We start from the raw sequence: 18339 nt of genomic DNA, 5'->3' as shown, positions 1-18339 counted from the left end.
AGGGTCCAGTCTCAGGGGTGTAGGGTGCAGGGTCCAGTCTCAGGGGTGCAGGGTCCAGTCTCAGGGGTGCAGGGTCCAGTCTCAGGGGTGCAGGGTCCAGTCTCATGGATGCAGGGTCCAGTCTCATGGATGCAGGGTCCAGTCTCAGGGGTGTAGGGTCCAGTCTCAGGGTACAGGGTCCAGTCTCAGGGGTCTAGGGTGCAGGGTCCAGTCTCAGGGGTGTAGGGTGCAGGGTCCAGTCTCAGGGGTGTAGGGTGCAGGGTCCAGTCTCATGGATGCAGCTAGGGTCCAGTCTCAGGGGTGTAGGGTCCAGTCTCAGGGGTGCAGGGTCCAGTCTCAGGGGTGCAGGGTCCAGTCTCAGGGGTGCAGGGTCCAGTCTCAGGGGTGTAGGGTCCAGGTTGAGTGCAGCATCCAGGCTGCTGAAGGCGTACAACGTTCAGGCAGTGAGGTTGTAAAGTCCAGGTTGAGAGGGTAGTATTGAGGTTTTGCTGGCCGCAGATTGATATATATATATAATATATATTCAGTGAAGTATCTTACACAATAAGAAACATTCAAAACGATATGTAATGAATTCATGGCATACTTTATACTTGTGTTCTATGGTTTTTTTAATGAACAATCTGTTGAATACAGGTCTAGCTATTCATGACGCGTCAGTATCGTATACCGCTAGCGCTGCAAGTGTAATACAGCATTATATCTATACTGCGCAAACAGTGATAAATAAATAGGGTAATTTTGAAGGACTTATTTTAAGTACACTGTAATCTATAGGACTCGTTTTAAAAACCGGTCGTGTGAGTGTGTGTGTAAACCGGAATCATGGCAGTACGAGGGGGTATCGAACGGATCCTAGGCAGAATCAGATCGTGTTCCTTCAACAAAAATGGAGGTTGGTATTTCTGCTATAGCGCTTGAAAAAGCGGATCGTGGTATATTCTAATTAAAGCTCTCCTGATTCGGTGTTATAGTTCGTGGTATCCACGGGGCTGGGTCTACCGTACGCTCGTCGCTGTATAAGAAGGTTGTTACTGGCGGAGCTGTACTGGCTGCATCTGGATTAGGAATCTACGCAGCGAAAAATATCCTGCCAATACTGCGTGACGATGTTGTAACTGTTCCTGTTGTGAAGGCGGCTAATGTTCCGGAAAGTCAACCGAGTGTAGGTGTCTACAATCAGGGCTCTCAGTAGGGCAACTATAGCGTGAACCAACAGGGTCTGGGATTTAGGACATGGGTGTTCCAGAATCCCAAGATAATCTCGGGGTCCCGAAATTTGTCATTTCCATCGGATGCAATTTCAGAACCTTTATTATCAATCTTCACTTAAGAAAATCTCTTTCAATACGGGATATCGACAAATTCACGTTCTTGAATTACTCGTTTGATGGCGCTAGTCAGAACCGGAAATTTGAACCTAAATCCTCCATGCTCTAGTTCATTTGCAATGAAAATCTCTCGCTTCAAGTTTTCAATGAGCGATATTTTATTTACTATACATCATTACGCATAATCCTTTAAATATGTTATCCTACCGCTACGTTGGATATGATAAAACCTCACTGCAAAGGCTAAAAATCACTATAAGTGTCCTAAAATTATCAAAAAACATTTTGCAACGGCTGAAGATGTAAAGACTGGTTGCCAGGTATTACATGGTGGCAGCACTTGACGGCCCAATTTCGATTGTTGGTTCGAGTCCTGGTACTTTTCATATTTTTATTATGAATCTACGGGTGTACTCCTTCTAACATCAATTTCATTTCGTAATATGATTTCATATTTATCAGTGTAGCCTGCAATGAATTCACCTTAGAGTCTTGAACTCAACAACAAAGCGATGACACCCGGCACCAGTCATTACTTCCGTTAGCTGCTTCGAGCGTCATCGCTAAATTTGTGATTTTTGGTAGTTTTTTCACATTTCTAGTGATCTTTAGCGTTCAAAGTGAGGTTTTATCGAATTCAACACATTGCCAAGATATCATACGTAAAGGATTATACGTGCCTATGTATAGTAAGTAAAATATCGCTAACTAAAAACTTGAAGCGAGAGATTTTTATTGCAAATGAACTAGAACATGGCGGATTTAGGTTCCAATTTCCGGTTCTGACTAGCGCCATCAAACGAGTAATTCAAGAACTTGAATTTGTCGATATCCCGTATTGAAAATTGATACACACAATCTGATTCCCTAAAGCCTTAAGGTAATAAATCGACCAGATAAGAACGAACAATACAAAAACTGGTATCTGCTTGAAATACTTCTGCAATTTATATTTAGATTGATTGAATTAATGTATGTCTTTCGTTATATCGACAGGTTTATTCTGAGACGAAGAAGCATGCCGTTTATATATGGATTCATTTGAATTCAAACGCTAACGTCCAAACGTGCGCTAAGATTGCAGCCAATCTACAGCGTTACGTGGATCACGTGGTACCTCCTAAAGATCGCGATGACGAGGAAGAGATTTTAGCCGGAGTCGGATTCGGTCCGGACTTTTATCGAAAAGTAAATGAAGTTTAGAATTTTATATAATATTTTAGAAATGAATTTAGATTAGGATCCCGTTATAGAAACACTTCATTAGTCAACTTCAAAGATGTTGAAACCAATGTGACCATCTTACAGTGAATGAATGAAAACAGTATCAATGACCAACCCAGTGTCTGTGCCCTCCTATGATATAGAGGCAATCCAACAATAATATGATGAAAAAATAAAGTCCGAAAATAGAACGATAACCACACTCAAACGTGGTGAACGGATAATAAGATAAAATCCCACTATTTACAGATTAAAAGAATTTAAAAACAAGAATTTATTTATTAAATCTAAAATATTTAAAAGACACGACGTTTCGATCTCACCCTAGAGATCATCGTCAGGTGACGATGATCTCTGACGATGATCTCTAGGGTGAGATCGAAACGTCGTGTCTTTTAGATATTTTAGATTTAATAAATAAATTCTTGTTTTTAAATTCTTTTAATCTGTAAATAGTGGGATTTTATCTTAAAGTCCGAAAATGTTTTTATTGTTTCCCCATGTTCCTATCATTGATGTACAGCTATTCTTGAAATAGGGATCTAACACAGATTCGAGCGAGTGGTTGGGAATTGGTCCCCGGGAAGCAATAAATGACAAATATTCCAGAATTATACGTATCATTACTGTACGCATTTGAATTATCGTTCTGTTTGTAGGTGGCCGGAAAAACAGAGAAAGAGTTTAATTACGCGCACAGAAAGGGTGCGTTAGGAGATTTACCCAGCACTGGTGGTGATATATTCATACACGCTAAATCTGATACATACAGCAATTTATTCGAATTAACTCAAATTATTCTGAAACAATTTCCACCCGGAGCCGTGAAACAATTCGAAGATGTTTATAGTTTCGTTTATAAAAACGGTCGCGATTTATCAGGATTTATCGATGGTAAGTATCCCTCGACCAATCCAGGGTTGAATGTATCCGAATCCTGGGCCCCGTTTTATAGACTGGTAGTATTACCTTTGTTAACTTAATTCGTTTTCAATTGAGTTAGCCCCCGGGTTAAGAATGATACCAGCCTATAAATCCGGGCCCTGGTGGTGTTGGCAGAGTTTCTTGGTCGAATGAAATTGGATGTAAAACCCCAACCCAAGCAGCCAATTGCAACCAGTCTGAGCTCAATAGACCAGTAAGATTATGATGGTTCTATAGTCTGTGATCAGTTTTGATTGCATACGGTTGTTTTAGATCAACAACAAAAAACGATGCCATATTTGTTGCTTCAAAGATGACAAAAAATTAAATCGCCTATAATTGAAATCGGGAGCTTGGGATATGAAAACTGCTCGTTTATATACTGCTCAGGTACGGAGAACCCAGCTGATGAAGAACACAGGCAATCTGTAACCGTTGAAAAATCTACCGGTGCCAGTTACGTCATTACTCAGAAATGGATCCATCAATTTGACGTTATCAATTCAGGTTTGGACACATTTTCAATATCAAGAATATCATTTTGAAATATCACTAATTCATATCAATACGTATATATATATGTAATGATATTTGTTTTGTTTTTTTTGCTGTAGCGGGTGATAAGATGGAACAGTGGGTCGGTAGATCTAAACCTGATAGTATCGAATTGAGGAGAAAGTCAATAACATCTCATCTGGGACGGATGACTGGGGGTAAGATGCTGGACCATTCACTTCATTGAGAGGAGGGAGTAGGAGATGAGGAAGAGGGGGTGAAGGGAGAGGGAGCGAGGGTGTGAGAGCCAGTCAGAACTAATCTGCCACCTATTACGATATGATTAAATCGTGCGTACAATTTACAATGAGCCACGAATACGTCACACTACGATGAACCAAATAGTGTGACCACATTTTTGAAAAGAAAAGGACCGTAGCCAAATGCTCGTGGAGGAACTAAACTAAACTGAACTGAAGCTAAACTGCTAAATGGGGGCCACGTGCTGTTTTATGAACCGCTCTCAGGTTCAGAGGCGCATTACCGGGAGTTTGGGGGACGATTAAAACATTGATATTCTCTGACCCAGCAGCCCGTTCTGGTTAGCGTCCCACACGAGACATCCCAATTTTCAACTAATTGTCAGTTATAAATCTTCGTGTTGTTTAAATGCATTTTTCTGTATACATATATTTTATAGGTAATAATTTTGAGCAGAAAAAACGTTTTGAGATAGTTAGACAATCGATGCCTTATGGAAGTCTCAGTGGTGAAGCTGGTTTGTTTTTTATCGCCTACGCCGAATCTCCGGAGAATTTCGACTATATGTTGGATAGAATGGTTGGATCTGGTGCAGACGGTGGTCATTGCGATGACGTAATGAGACTTACTAAATGTGTCACCGGATCTTACTGGTATTTCCCGAGCAAAAATGATCTGAAAAAGCTGCAATAATGAACCCGTGATCACCAGAGTCCGGTGTCCCATGAAAACGGTTAAATTTGAATTTGCTGCTATCAATGAAAACATGAAATAACCTATAGCAATCAAACAGGAAATTTGAGTTAAACTTTTTCTCATGAAACTGGGTCCCGGGTTCCAGTATTATGTCCATTGATGAAACGCCATTTCAGTGTTTTGGCGATAAATCAAGAATTCCACACTAACGACAAAGATGAATTCCGAAAGGTTTCCTTAAAGCAATTAATTGAATCGATGTTTCGACTATAACCGAGTAGTCATCTTCCTCGGGAATACAGTATTCCTGAGGCAGATGACTATTAGGTTATAGTCGCAACGTCGATTCAATCAATTATTAGCTTTAAGGAATTAGCTTTTTGGACTTCATCTTTTCCGTTTAGTTTGGGGGGGGGATTCTCGATTTACTGTCAGTGAAATGCAGTAAATTCTTTACGTTACTGCATCCAGAATGTTACTCGCTTAAGACAACTACAGAACAATGTCTACAAAATTCAATTTCGCTTCTATTTTATCGCGTGTACTTGTGGTTGATGAGTTGATCTTGGTTCCCCTGGGAGTTTATTGCCTCTTTTCAATTATGTCAACTTCTAAATATTCGAACCCGCATCAGTGTGGTCTGCTAGAGATGAAATAAATTAAAAAACGATAATTTGCTGAATTCATTTATTTAATATAATCAAATCAATCGATATGTATTTATGAAGAATTCTTGTTTATTGGATAATGTAATAGTATTTAACATAGTCTCAGTGTCTCAGTGTAGTTTGTAGAAATAAAACGCATATTCCGTATTTTAAACATAATCATATGAATTGTTAATATTCTTTTGAATCGGGACGTTTTGTTCGATTGAATCCGTTATACAAGCAGGCAAAAACAAATATTCGAAAATGAGAAAGTTTAAAGCACTTTGGGGTCATATAACAGGTTGTTCAGAAATTCGAAAATTATTTGATTTCAACTACCGGAGTTAAACAAACTGGAACTGCCAGAGTCAAATGTTATTAACTCACAGCCCTCGATCCAAGTGTCCGTTTTATAAACGATTTATACAGCTTCCTTTAAGTCTGGATGGTCATACTTTCACGATGTTAAGTTCCATTAAACTGGAGCCTAGTCTTAAAGAATAAAAACGTCTGTATGGAATAGTACAACGTGATATAATGCCTGTACAGACTGAAACCCGATTGTCCATTTTAAATTCTACTAGAAAAAGTCTTGTGTAAAAGCGGATAATTTCAATCATTGACGGAACCTCTGTTAGCGGGTAATCCTTGTTGTTTACGCCATAACGCTAATCTATTCTTATACCAAACCTGCAAATAGAATAATTCAATCAGTTTCTGACTCGAGAAATAATACAGGGGCTCTTCTAGAACCTGCGATCCCTCATCCTGCAACCCGGACCCCTCAGACTGGTCCTTCAGTGCACCCCTGACCCTGCAAATCAGATACATATCGCCATTCGTTCAATATTGTTCAGAGATAAATCTGCTTAACCTTGTTTTATTGTTATTTCTAATAATGAAATGTAATATAAGGAGATATGGCCTATAACCGGGGAACTCCGGGAACATCTATTCTATTTACCAGAACATCCTGTTGTGATAAGTCAACTTCGGCTGATAAAATAATCAAATCTATTTCTGTTGCGTTTCTGTTTGACTGGAAATATTTTTCGAGTAGTTTATTCTGTACGTCGTTCATTTTCGGCAATTTATCCGGATGAACCAAACGAGCTTCGATCATATTTCTGGCCGCCGGTTAGAATACCTATCTGAAAAATTACCAGATTAATATTTACTTTCATATACAAACAAACATCGATAGTTTGGCGTTGCTGATTTAGACCGGTCGGCTCCATTTTTTTCAGGTGAAGAGAGGGGTGCTTACGCATTCATTTTGATTGGAAGTTCTGCCGATGGGCAGCTATAGTTAGTTTGGCCCTTTGGCCTGCGTCCAATATTTCGGACTCAAATGTAAGCCCGGAATCAATCGTCGTCATTCCCCACATCAAGAGATTTCCAGGTAAATGTTAAGACCTACTACATCTCCTGTGACGCCTGGACCATCTCGTCCTACTGTGCACCCATGCCAGCTACCTCTGCGCAAGTCAGGTGTTAAGGATAGGAATTGCTTCTACCTTTCATTGAATCGCGATACAAACACATAGATTTTTTATTTTCTTACAGTAGCAAACAAATGTTTTTATTGTGTTGCATACAAAATATCTATTCTATATCAGTCAGCGGGATGACTTAGATATTATTACTTTGGAATACATCTACATCCTGCCTCACTACTGAGTACAGCCCGACTCTCCTCTCCCCTCTCCCCCTCCCCCTCTCCCATCTCCCTCTCCCCTCTCCCCTCTCCCCTCTCCCCTCTCCCCTCTCCCCTCTCCCCTCTCCCCTCTCCCCTCTCCCTTCTCCCCTCTCCCCTCTCCCCCTCTACCACCTCTCGCATTACTAGTTACATGCCAATAATTATCGAGATCACGAAACAATTGCAGCGTCATGTACAGCAGACCTACTGAATGTTTCCACTCTCATCAATAAAGCATTTGAGCTGTTCAAGTAAAACAGAGCAAATAAATCACCTCCTAAATCACCATCTAAAAACGTATTTTAGAACTCCTAATTTCGATGGAGTATATTAGGATGGATTCAAAAATTGAATGATTTATCATATATACATAAAACTTTCTGGATCCGCAGGAGTTTGAGCAAGAAAGACCCGACTAAGAACTCAGTCCATACAAAAGGGTTAATTCACAACCATCAACCAAGAAAATATTTACAATTTATAATGATTATGATAATCTATAATACATATAGGCCCCTACATGTCGCTTATAACTGTGTCTTAATTTTGTCAATTTGTGTAACATATTATCCGATCCGATATGAAATTCCACGCGACAATTATTTTTATGACTTCGGTTTATGATTACCACTGGATTGAGATTGAAATAAACAAGGCATAGTGGAATTATGATTGATGTTTCGTGGTCCGCTCAGTACATGGTTCAGATCTTCGCCATTACTCATGAAAATAATTTCATGACTTCAAGGTCTTCAACATAAAACAACGTGAATAAATCATAGTTTTCACTTCAAACTGGCAATTTCTGATTGAACATCGGAATTTTCATTAGCGCTTAGAACACGATTTTCAAGTATAGAAAACAAAAAGCGTTGAAGAGGATTGAAACAATTATATTGGGAAGCCTGAATTTTCGGAGCGTGGGTGCTTGACAAGTGCTGAAAATGATCTGAGATGCCGCATAATTTCAAAATTTTCAATTTCACATTTCATATTTGATCGTTTTTGTGTTTACGACAAACTCTTATATTGTCGGTGTTTATTTGTGTTGTAAATATTGATCATACATTCATTCATTGAAAGTCAATTCGAGCTCCTTGAAACTCAAATAAATCCTTGTGTATTTATATTGACATTTAAACATTGTCACATTTGTTATCCAGGGTTCGACCCAGGGTTCAACAAGTACCTCTAGGGCCCCAATCGATCAACTGATAATCGATAAAATCAATCACATTGTTTTGTTTTGTTTAGTCATGTTTTATACGTATCATGTTATTGTATATTTCATTACTGTGATTAATTCATATTTCATACTAACATTTGTGAAATTAAAAGAAGGCCTAGAAATGTTAGAAAAAACCGGAAAATCAAAGGAGAAATAAAATGCAAAGGATCTTTCCGACACGATGATTTTTCATTAAGAAAACAAAGTAGATCTTATCACATCTTATAGTACAATTATGTCTTCGATATAATATTGCTATGGTTATCTAAAAAAAAAAGATTTACGAAAAAAAGATTGACCCCATATTCCCACGTGCGGTTCAGAAGAGATGGTTAAAACATTTTGAAGTAAACTGCGTAATTTCAACTCTCATCAAGGGTGAAAGCCGACAATGAAACTAAAGGGTATTGAACCATACCTGTAAATATTTCAGTAAGCCGTCGTCGCTCAGCTGAGATGTGGTTCGTCTGTTCTAGAGCTCTCTGTGTCGCGTCTGCGATATAATAATAATAACATCGACAACAGATGGTGGTGCATTAATATGCAAACCCTTATTAACGTCAAATGTGGCACTTTTCCAACCGCTGGATCGATGGCGGTTCCAATATGTTCCGAGGATAAGTACACCGCACCACAGTGACTATAAATGTAATTCTCGTGAGGGAAAGAAGAGAGCGAGAACCTTCAGTTCTATCAGAATTAATTTAGGTTAATAATCATCACACTGATTTTGATGAACAATTTGTAATTCCGAGTGTAATTGTGTTAATGTTCTGACCAGAAATATTCAGTACATTTTCGTAAAATCTGTTCTCTGTCCAATAAAGCGTTGAACTTAAATGCGTGACTTGAATCAGTGCCAGGTCATAATAATTGCGTATATTTGTATTAATCAAGGTCCTGGTACCACAGGTCTATATGGACTTATATACGTTTAGCCTATATCGTTTTATGAATATGAAATCTGTTTTGAAAATCTCGAAAAGGTTCTTGAAATCACGTAAATAGCTGATCGGTTCTTCCCGTCCATATGTCCTTATCGTTTCTCAGTTACCCAGTTGTCCCTTTCCCTCTACCCCTCCCTCTGTCTCTGTCTCTCCCCCTTCTCTCTCTATCTCTATGACTTCAAGTATGCTGTCTGAAGGTTAAACGGTGGTGGGTTCGGTAGCAAACCAAGCACCGTTAAGCCGGGTCGCTTTCTCTCTCAATTAACATCTGAATTTTCTTTAATGACAGCTTCGTGTCCTCTATCAAGAATATCTAGAGAAATCTGTAAATGTATGGTTCGTAATAAGTTCACTTTTTGTGCGCAGTTTTCCACTTGAAATTGATGACTAATCATCAATAATTTATAGTTCTGATTATTCATCTGTTTGCTGAGCACTTTTCACGTCATCAAACTAAACGTTAATTACTTTCGATAGATGCAAAACTTCAGTTTCTTGTAGAGCAATTCATCAGTCGGCAGCACGGCGGGGCTTTCACTTCTACCCTCTCAACGCGACTACTTGCGACTGCAGCTTAGATGAAACACAGTCCACGTTGTTCAAACAATGACATCAAATCCCACTAACATTTCGAAGTTTCCTCCGTGTTGTAATAGTAATATTCACGAATGCCTTGTTATTTCAACAGCAAGGCTAAAATACAGCGGAACCTCGTTACAACGAACTTCAGGAAATCGGAAAATATGTTCGTTATAAATCTGATAGTTCGTTGTCGCGTACGAAAATAACAAAATTGTGTTGACTGTTATATCCGATGAATCGATCCGAGAGGTACCAAGTAGTTCAGTAACTTTGATTTCAGGAGAGGGAGGCGAGGGAGGAGAATGAGAGAGAGAGAGGAGAATGAGGAGGGAGCAGAGAGGAGAGAATGAGGAGAGGGAGAATGAGGAGGGGGCCGAGGGAGGAGAATGAGGAGAGGGAGGAGAATGAGAAAGGGACAGAGAAACTGAATATAACATTGAACTATAGATATACGATAGATATACTTTATTATCTTTTATCTGTTTCTTACAAGATAAATGTATTTATATAAAATAATAATTAGATTCAACTGAAAGCGACGCTATTTTGTAAAATACCAGAAATTAATGTCAGTAATTTCAAATAATTGATGAATTATTCGCTGTGATCATTCGGCGCCTGATTTGGCATTGATTTCATTTGTATAATAATAATAATTATATTTATAATAATACTTGAATATAAAATTACTTTTTATTCAACGTTATAAAATGCATAATTATCTTTTTTTGAAATCTCAATATTATGCAATATCCCTGACACTGGTAATTTGTAATACTTCAATTTGATACAGTGGACTCAGTTTACGCCAGAGTTGATTACAACATTTGTCATGGGCCCCGAACTCAGTTTACCCCGGAGCTGATTACAACCGTTTATCACGGGCGCAGACTCAGTTTGACCTGGAGTTGATTGCCTCGGATTATTGCGGGCCCGGACTCATTCTACCCCATAGTGACACGGGCCCATACTGATAATACATTACAAATTTTCAAATTTTAGAGAGACTTTTTTGGTCCCTCAAAATCCGAAGCAATTGGAGTCTACTGTATTTGATAACACAGTGCTGATATTACAGGCTATAGAGTGTACTACAAACAAATCTTTGTGTTGAGCACTGACTCTAAATGTGAAAACATAATTGCAACAATAATGAGAAATCTAATAGAAACAACTATAACAACAGAGCAAATAACATTTTAATTCCGAGCAAACCCTTAAAAACCATCGAGTTCATGTGAGACATCTCAGAATTGTGATTATAAAGAGCGATGCCTTCAAAACCTTGATTAATGTTTTGTTACATTTCAAATTAATTTTGCCTAAAAATTGTCTAGATTTCTGTACATTCTAGAACCACACGATACAAGTCAGATCCATAGATTCAATACACTCAGACATAACAACAAAGAAAACAATAATTTAACCAGAAGAACGTTGAATTCTACTTATAAATTAAATCACATTAACAGTAGTGTCACATCCCTCAATATTAACGTCATTTTCAGCAAATTATAACATTAAATAATTTCCAGCAAAGTTCATTATTTTTAGCAATATTCTATAATTTCTTTAAAAGAAAAAAACATACGCAAAAAAGCAGCATAAAAATTCGTCAAAAAACTAATCCGCGTTGAGTTATTCATCACATGAGTTGAAGCCATAAACTCATTGTATAAAACTACTACATAGTTGATGATCTCTGATATCACCCCAACCTCCGTTTGGTTTTGGAATACGAGCTTGTTGTTTCGACCAGCCTAATGTTTTTAAGTAATTCGGATAAAGAAAGTTTGTATTCTTGTGTAGTAAGTCGTCGAGTTGAGCTGCTTTTTGGTCGGGTAAACAAACTTTCCCTTTATGGTGAATTCCGCTGTAATTCAATGAGAAAATTAGAACTGAATTTATGAAAAACCTGAATTATCGACAAAAGTGTAAGTCATCATTTTGATAAATCGTCAGTTGCAATGACTTTTACTCCTCGGGCCGTTTCCAAAGTCATGACTTAGACTTAAGACTGGTCTAAGACTATCTTTGTTCTATAGCTCATCTAACAGCTTAAAACCAGTCTTAAGATTAAAGACCACTTTTAGACTTAAGTCTCGACTATGGAACCAGCCCCTCAAGTCTCGTCGACTTGAGTTCAGTTAAACTAGGGTAAACAACTCTATATTCTAATCTCAATTCGATCCAAATGACGACTTACACTTAATAAATAATACATCTAATTCAAGTACAAGTTGTCACAGCTACAATAGCTGCATTCACACTAGGATTTCAGTACGGTACTAAGCGTTCACACTAGGAAATTATTCGAGGCCTATTCGAGGCCTATTCAGTTCCGTACTGAAATACGCCGCTTATTAAGCAGAAAACCCGATCTCAGTACGGCACTGAGCTGGCCGCGTATTCTCTGTAGTGTGAACGCAGATTCAACGCTTAGCTAGCCGCGTATTCACATCTGCGTAGTACAATACACTTAGCACTAGTTACACTCCCCTCTATTGGCACACTGGGTGACTACTATACCGGGCTTACTAAGTGCCGAATTGCCGACTCGTAGTGTGAACGTAACTGGCTGTTATAAGCGCCGTATTTTGGTGAATTCGGCACCAGTGAAGTACGGTACTTTGTAAGCGCCGAATCTAGTGTGAACGCGGCTAATGATGACTTCAATGGTGAGAGTTAAACTGTAAATGATCGCGATGAACTGATGAGTAATGAATGAATACTTACCATTCCCCGATGTGAAAAACTCTCGGTGATTTCAGAGCCATCACTTTCAAACGACCGGGAATGCATTTCATTCCGATATACTGTAATGTCCAATCCCAATTGTAATCATCGAATTTACAAAATTCGTTACTACATCGCTTGATTTTATTCCAAGTAGTTGAATTCAGAGCCATGCCCATATTGTGTTTAGCCGATACCCATAACGATACTTCCAACTGTGTTGATTATAGAATAAAAATCAAAAGAAGAAATTAACATTTAAACAAATCCCGCAAGAAATACAGTCGACTATAAGCGCACGCCTCAGATCTCAGTCAGAGGACCAATCATCTATATTTGAGCAAATTGAATTGGATCCAGTTCCACGGGTAAAAGTTCAGATTTCACTCATGAAAATGAGAACTCAGAGTTAACTCTTACTCAAACTCCCGAACCGGATCCAGAAGAGAATCTATGATAACTGCGAGATCCCGAGTTATTAATAACTTACTTTCCCAGAAAATGGTGAAAAAGTTGGTCGTTTATCGTAATTTCCTATCGTTAAAATATTACAATCTGGACATGTGCTGAAAAACAATAGAATCATCAATTTAACATTATAATAATTACCGTAATAGTTCATGATCGTGTGAGGTACTGGCAACTAGATGGCAGGAGTAACATTCAGTTTTTTGTAGGCAGATGAAACTAAATTATTTTTGCTGGATTTTTTTAAACTTCCGAATCTAAATTCACAACTGGTCTCAAGAAAGAGTCTTTACAAGATTATCTGTCCCTAGTAATGATTTAGGATAGAGGGAAGAAAAGTTGATTTGAATTTAAACGAAATGCAGCAGATATCGAAGCATGTATGACGGAATTACTACTAGCGCCACCTGACAGATCCTCGCTTGCCACAGTAGTGCGGTGCTTATTCCAGATCAGTATGATGTATAGGATGGATATAACTATAGGGCGGCCACTTTTATTTGACTTGGGTTTTCCCCGACTATTCCCTGACACAGTCAAATACGTAAGACATTACTGCTGAAACTGTTGATTTTACGAACAATCTCGATGAATTTCCTTGATTTTTAGCTTTTTTTCTACAAAATCCAGTAATCAGACAGATTTTCGCCGCAAAATGCCCTACCTCACAGAAAAGAAATTTCCCCGAATTTTCCCAGATTCACAGGTAAGTAAGTGGCCACCCTGAACTAGATGTTGCTGCCCAGTAATTTATGAAGATTTAGGAGTTGAGCTGTGAAAAAAATGCAGAAATATCTTTCAACCAAGCCATATCTATTAACACATATATAATACATATTGCTGTCCCAATCTCCGACATCACAATTCACATAGTTCTTCACCACCGAAGTAGCAAATACGTAAGCTTTGAAAATATATCAACAATTTGACATATTTTACAATATCTATAAGAGAATAAGAAGGTACCGATAGAAGATTAGAATGCTCACCACAATAATTACATTCATCTGAAATCAAATAATTTCCTATATGATTGGGATTGAAGGAATCATCGCGATACAATCAACTACGCTTATATTATATCATACAGGAGATATCCATTACAGTTCAGCATAAACACAATACGGTAAACCTTGTTTTACTCAGTCATCGTCAACTCGGAGACTTTTGACTAATTCGAATTCCGATCTTAGGACCTTGCTTCTTGCTGGTCCCGGCTAGTCAGAGTTAGGTATGGTTAACTGTATTGCGCACCAAATGAAATTAGATAAACGTTTTATAATAAATACGAGCGTAATCCACTGTATCGTACAGATAAGAATAAGAAAAACAATTTCTTAATTTCGAATAAAAACCATTTGGAATAAGGTAAGAAAGTGATTGACTGGACGTGATCGCACAATAAAACGAAGCGTGTTTTTTTTACCTGTCGCGATGATTTTTAAGTAAATTTAACACATGTAAAAAATCCTCAGCTACAAAATGATCTTCTTCTAACAAAAGCAAGTGACCTTGAAAATCTTTCATGATGTGAAGGTTACCGAACACACGATTCATCTAGAAAACAATTAATTCAGCATCATCAGGTAGGATTCTGTGAATGATGGATTTATATTGATATTTCGACTCTCAGCCAAAAGAGTCGCAGGGTCCGATCTAAGCACTGATTGCCTGGGACAAGTATATTATCATAAGGGCAAGTAGGTTATCATTATCACTTGTCCCCCGGGCTAGTGCAATTCTGTCTCAAAGCTTTTTGCCAATCGATACAACAGTTGGACTGCTTATGTAGGGCAAGTAGATTTTTGAGGGGGTAAGTAAAATTTCAGATATGCTTGCCCCCCCGGGCGAGTGGTTCTTATTCCTTAGATCGGACCCTGGAGTCGCAGAAACCCGGTTAATTGAGTTCAGATTCCAACGTTACCTTCCAGAACCAGTGATGTTTGGTTTGTGTATATTTTGCCTCCCTGTAATGTCCGTATCTATCCGGATACCCGGCGTTATTACAACGTTTTATCGCAGCTCTAGAAAATACACACAATTAAAACAACTTAACATTTACACATACAATTATAGACCAAAACACTTAATCCTGATTGTGATATTATTTACGGTCTGTCCAGGATCTGTCCAGGATGTAAAATCCTGATTTATTGTCTCAGTCATTCATTGATATGGATTTAACATTTGAGAATATCATTGATTTCGCGAGTAAAAACTCACTTTTTTCTGGGTAAATTACGAGGACAATCATTGGGATCTTCCCCGGGAAATACACGCGGGTAAAGTTGCATCGACTTCGGATAGAAAATCTGCAAAACCTGAATCAGAAAAACAAACACATTCTCATTGACTTCGCGCAGCAAAAACTGGTTTAAAAACACCATCATTTTCATAAAAGCTATCAACAGATTATAGCATCAGTGAACAATTCAAAACTAATCAGATAATATTACATGTACTATTGGGAATGCTCCATTAGATACCGTAAAACCATCCTCCCCAGGATTCGAACCTGATGGCATCGAGATTGTCACAGTACAAAACCCTATCACACTAGACCGAGCGTGCAGCTTAGATGATGTCATTATTAGCCAATCAGATATCCCGTTTCATTTTAGCCTGGGTTTTTCCCATTTATACCGGTAGTTGTTCCATGACATTTACCTCAGCGATTATACAACGAGCAATCTGATTGGTGCCGCAAGTTTTTGTGCGGCAAAGCTGTACCTGCGCACTCGGTCCAGTGTGACAGGGGTTTGTGTTGTAGCCGAGTGTAACGATGCTATCAGGTTCGAATCCCTGCCGTGAAACTTACAAAGAATGCTGTGTTTGATTCCTGGCAGGGATTCGAATACTTACTGGGAATGCTCCGATCGATTCAGTGAATACTTACTGGGAATGCTCCGATCGATTCAGTGAATACTTACTGGGAATGCTCCGATCGATTCAGTGAATACTTACTGGGAATGCTCCGATCGATTCAGTGAATACTTACTGGGAATGCTCCGATCGATTCAGTGAATACTTACTGGGAATGCTCCGATCGATTCAGTGATGGCGTTCAATTCAGGCGAATAATAATCGTGGCTGAAAATAACGAGCGTATTCTCGATTCCTCTTGCCCTGGCGAGTGAGCGTACGAGGTGTCGTAAATACGCCGCTCGATTGTGAACCTGTACGAGAATCGCGACGCTGTCCGAATTATTCGCGAACTTTGAATCCAACATGTGTTTATTAAAAATGAACTGTTTTTCGTTGATGGTCCGAATGGCTGTTTTCAACGTCGTTAAATTTGTGGACGTTACGTTCAATAAATCTGAATACGGCATCGATATCGGAACGTTATTCACGATTACGAGCATCTTCGTAGGTCGAATAGTTTCAGCCGGAGCAGTTCGAACAACAGTATCCGTTATCACAGAGTGGTCACTAGCCGCAGCCGGCACCGCGACTGGGAATAGTTTTTTATTGTCGGTCCAACGTCGACTGATCTCGTAGTCAGGATGAACCGTTTCATATTTCAAACTGCGGTTAAACGCTATAACGTTTATGAACAATATCGCGGTTATAACCAGCGCAGCGACTGAGCGTAAAGTCTTCCTCGACACGTAGCAACAATGACCTCGCATTGTTACGATATCAACCTTCACAACAATGTCATCGTCATGGGAACAGCTCCTAAAAATATATAGAATAATCATCGTACAGTATGCTGTATTAGATACGCATGCCACAGCCTGCTATAGAAAATACCGCATACGCATGCCACAGCCTGCTATAGAAAATACTGCATACGCATGCCACAGCCTGCTATAGAAAATACCGCATACGCATGCCACAGCCTGCTATAGAAAATACTGCATCCGCATGCCACAGCCTGCTATAGAAAATACTGCATCCGCATGCTGCAGTCAGTCAAACAGTTTAAATTGTTGTCAAGGTCTCCTCTGGAACATCACATCATTTAACAGAATCAATCAATATAGTAGTGAATACATGTAAAACTAACATTAATAAATAATTAATTAATTGTGCGATGCTGATTGTGGTAATGGCGTGGTTAGCGTCCGTGAAGTTGCAATAATGCGAGCTTTTATCAATATCAGGGTAACCATAGTTATATTCAATCCACAGCGGTAATCATCTTTGTGCCTTAAAATTGAACCCATTAAATGGGTTCAATTGTAAGGCGATAAGATGATTTTCACAGTCAGAAGAGAGGAAGGTTACTACCACTTCCTACCATCTTGTAGTTTATATCAGATCAGAGATTTAGAAAATGTCGATCAGACTGTAGATAACGCACATCGCCAAACAACCACGGCCCGGACCACGACCACCACTCGCTGAACGCACTTAGGTCGGCTGCCCGGTCGTAGCGTGTCAGCCATCTTGGAGTTAAGGTACGAACTACAGTGACTGTGAACAATCCCTCGACCATTTCAGGACCTGTAGTTCCATCTGACTGACATTTGGTTTCACTTTTCGACATGTTGACAAATGTTGTCACTCGCTTTGCCTTACTTAGTTTAGCCTAGAAGAGGCTACGACGTCTACTAACTCCGGCAAACGGTGTTCACTAACACCACGAGAGAAAATGATTGTGATTTAATGTAAAATATGCTGCTTACCTTCAACTTCTACTCATTCCCGCATTCTCTCATTTTATCAATTTCTGGCAAAAAATGATGAAAATATCGAATTGTGACCTCCCGTGTCGAATCGGAATACCGCAGTTACCTTTCGGTTCCGGTGCTAACACGACTTTCCCGTCGCGCGACTACAAGGTCGGTGATGACGTCATTGTGATGTTTGTTTGAATCCACCATAAATTTGAACTTGAACTTTGAACTTGAACCATTTATTGCTAATGTTACGTCTACAGATCTAATCCCGGTACCACAAGTAGACTGTCCCATTCAATAGGTTACCGGTCTATCTTCATCCCCGATTCCAGACGCCGCCGCATGATTCAGTCTAATGAACCAGTTCAAGTTTATCACACTGAGGGGCCGTATGTTATTGGTGCAGCTGAACAGTAGCGATATTTTTAAGAATTTCTTTGACTTTTTGGGCACAAAAATATTAACTTGTA

At 39.0% G+C, this 18339-nt stretch overlaps 3 protein-coding genes across 5 annotated transcripts; 1 reads left to right on the top strand and 2 right to left on the bottom strand.

Annotated features, from left to right (window-relative positions):
• The first annotated feature begins 676 nt into the window (after positions 1-676).
• On the top strand, positions 677-5758 carry LOC141898752 (dye-decolorizing peroxidase YfeX-like). Of its 2 annotated transcripts, XM_074784828.1 has the most exons (7): positions 677-895; positions 975-1165; positions 2328-2519; positions 3215-3449; positions 3870-3986; positions 4094-4192; positions 4675-5758. In XM_074784828.1, exons 1-7 carry the CDS (start codon positions 826-828, stop codon positions 4926-4928), a joined length of 1158 nt encoding a protein of 385 aa, XP_074640929.1. In that variant the 5' UTR covers positions 677-825; the 3' UTR covers positions 4929-5758. The 2 variants fall into 2 exon arrangements, with proteins under 2 accessions (XP_074640929.1, XP_074640930.1); XM_074784829.1 differs by lacking the exon at positions 975-1165.
• Positions 5669-9190, bottom strand: LOC141898753 (homeodomain-only protein-like). 2 transcript variants are annotated; one of them, XM_074784831.1, is made up of 3 exons: positions 8927-9190; positions 6546-6732; positions 5669-6271 (listed from the first exon to the last, which is right to left on the bottom strand). In XM_074784831.1, exons 2-3 carry the CDS (start codon positions 6702-6704, stop codon positions 6194-6196), a joined length of 237 nt encoding a protein of 78 aa, XP_074640932.1. In that variant the 5' UTR covers positions 6705-6732; positions 8927-9190; the 3' UTR covers positions 5669-6193. The 2 variants fall into 2 exon arrangements, with proteins under 2 accessions (XP_074640932.1, XP_074640933.1); XM_074784832.1 differs by having other exon boundaries at positions 6546-6728.
• Positions 9191-10485: 1295 nt separating this feature from the next.
• Positions 10486-18007, bottom strand: LOC141900530 (alpha-1,6-mannosyl-glycoprotein 2-beta-N-acetylglucosaminyltransferase-like). The gene is made up of 8 exons (XM_074787463.1): positions 17876-18007; positions 16274-16922; positions 15465-15562; positions 15166-15265; positions 14668-14798; positions 13264-13339; positions 12774-12988; positions 10486-11910 (listed from the first exon to the last, which is right to left on the bottom strand). Exons 2-8 carry the CDS (start codon positions 16871-16873, stop codon positions 11706-11708), a joined length of 1425 nt encoding a protein of 474 aa, XP_074643564.1. The 5' UTR covers positions 16874-16922; positions 17876-18007; the 3' UTR covers positions 10486-11705.
• Positions 18008-18339: the final 332 nt, after the last annotated feature.

The sequence above is a fragment of the Tubulanus polymorphus genome, chromosome 2 (genome assembly GCF_964204645.1).
Source record: "Tubulanus polymorphus chromosome 2, tnTubPoly1.2, whole genome shotgun sequence".
In the NCBI taxonomy this organism is placed as follows: Eukaryota; Metazoa; Nemertea; class Palaeonemertea; order Tubulaniformes; family Tubulanidae; genus Tubulanus; species Tubulanus polymorphus.
The sequence above is the reverse complement of the archived record's forward strand: the minus strand, read 5'-3'. Positions and strand labels throughout refer to the sequence as shown.

Bases quoted from the DNA above. Each gene is read 5' to 3' on its own strand.
- LOC141898752 (XM_074784828.1), top strand. From the start codon at position 826: ATGGCAGTACGAGGGGGTATCGAACGGATCCTAGGCAGAATCAGATCG. The intron at 896-974 runs GTTGGTATTTCT...TCGGTGTTATAG, and splicing joins TTCCTTCAACAAAAATGGAG to TTCGTGGTATCCACGGGGCT. The intron at 4,193-4,674 runs GTAAGATGCTGG...TATATTTTATAG, and splicing joins TCTGGGACGGATGACTGGGG to GTAATAATTTTGAGCAGAAA.
- LOC141898753 (XM_074784831.1), bottom strand. From the start codon at position 6,704: ATGATCGAAGCTCGTTTGGTTCATCCGGATAAATTGCCGAAAATGAAC. The intron at 6,272-6,545 runs GTAAATAGAATA...TTCTATTTGCAG, and splicing joins TATCACAACAGGATGTTCTG to GTTTGGTATAAGAATAGATT.
- LOC141900530 (XM_074787463.1), bottom strand. From the start codon at position 16,873: ATGCGAGGTCATTGTTGCTACGTGTCGAGGAAGACTTTACGCTCAGTC. The intron at 15,266-15,464 runs GTGAGTTTTTAC...TGTATTTTCTAG, and splicing joins CGTAATTTACCCAGAAAAAA to AGCTGCGATAAAACGTTGTA. The intron at 14,799-15,165 runs GTAACGTTGGAA...ATTGTTTTCTAG, and splicing joins AACATCACTGGTTCTGGAAG to ATGAATCGTGTGTTCGGTAA.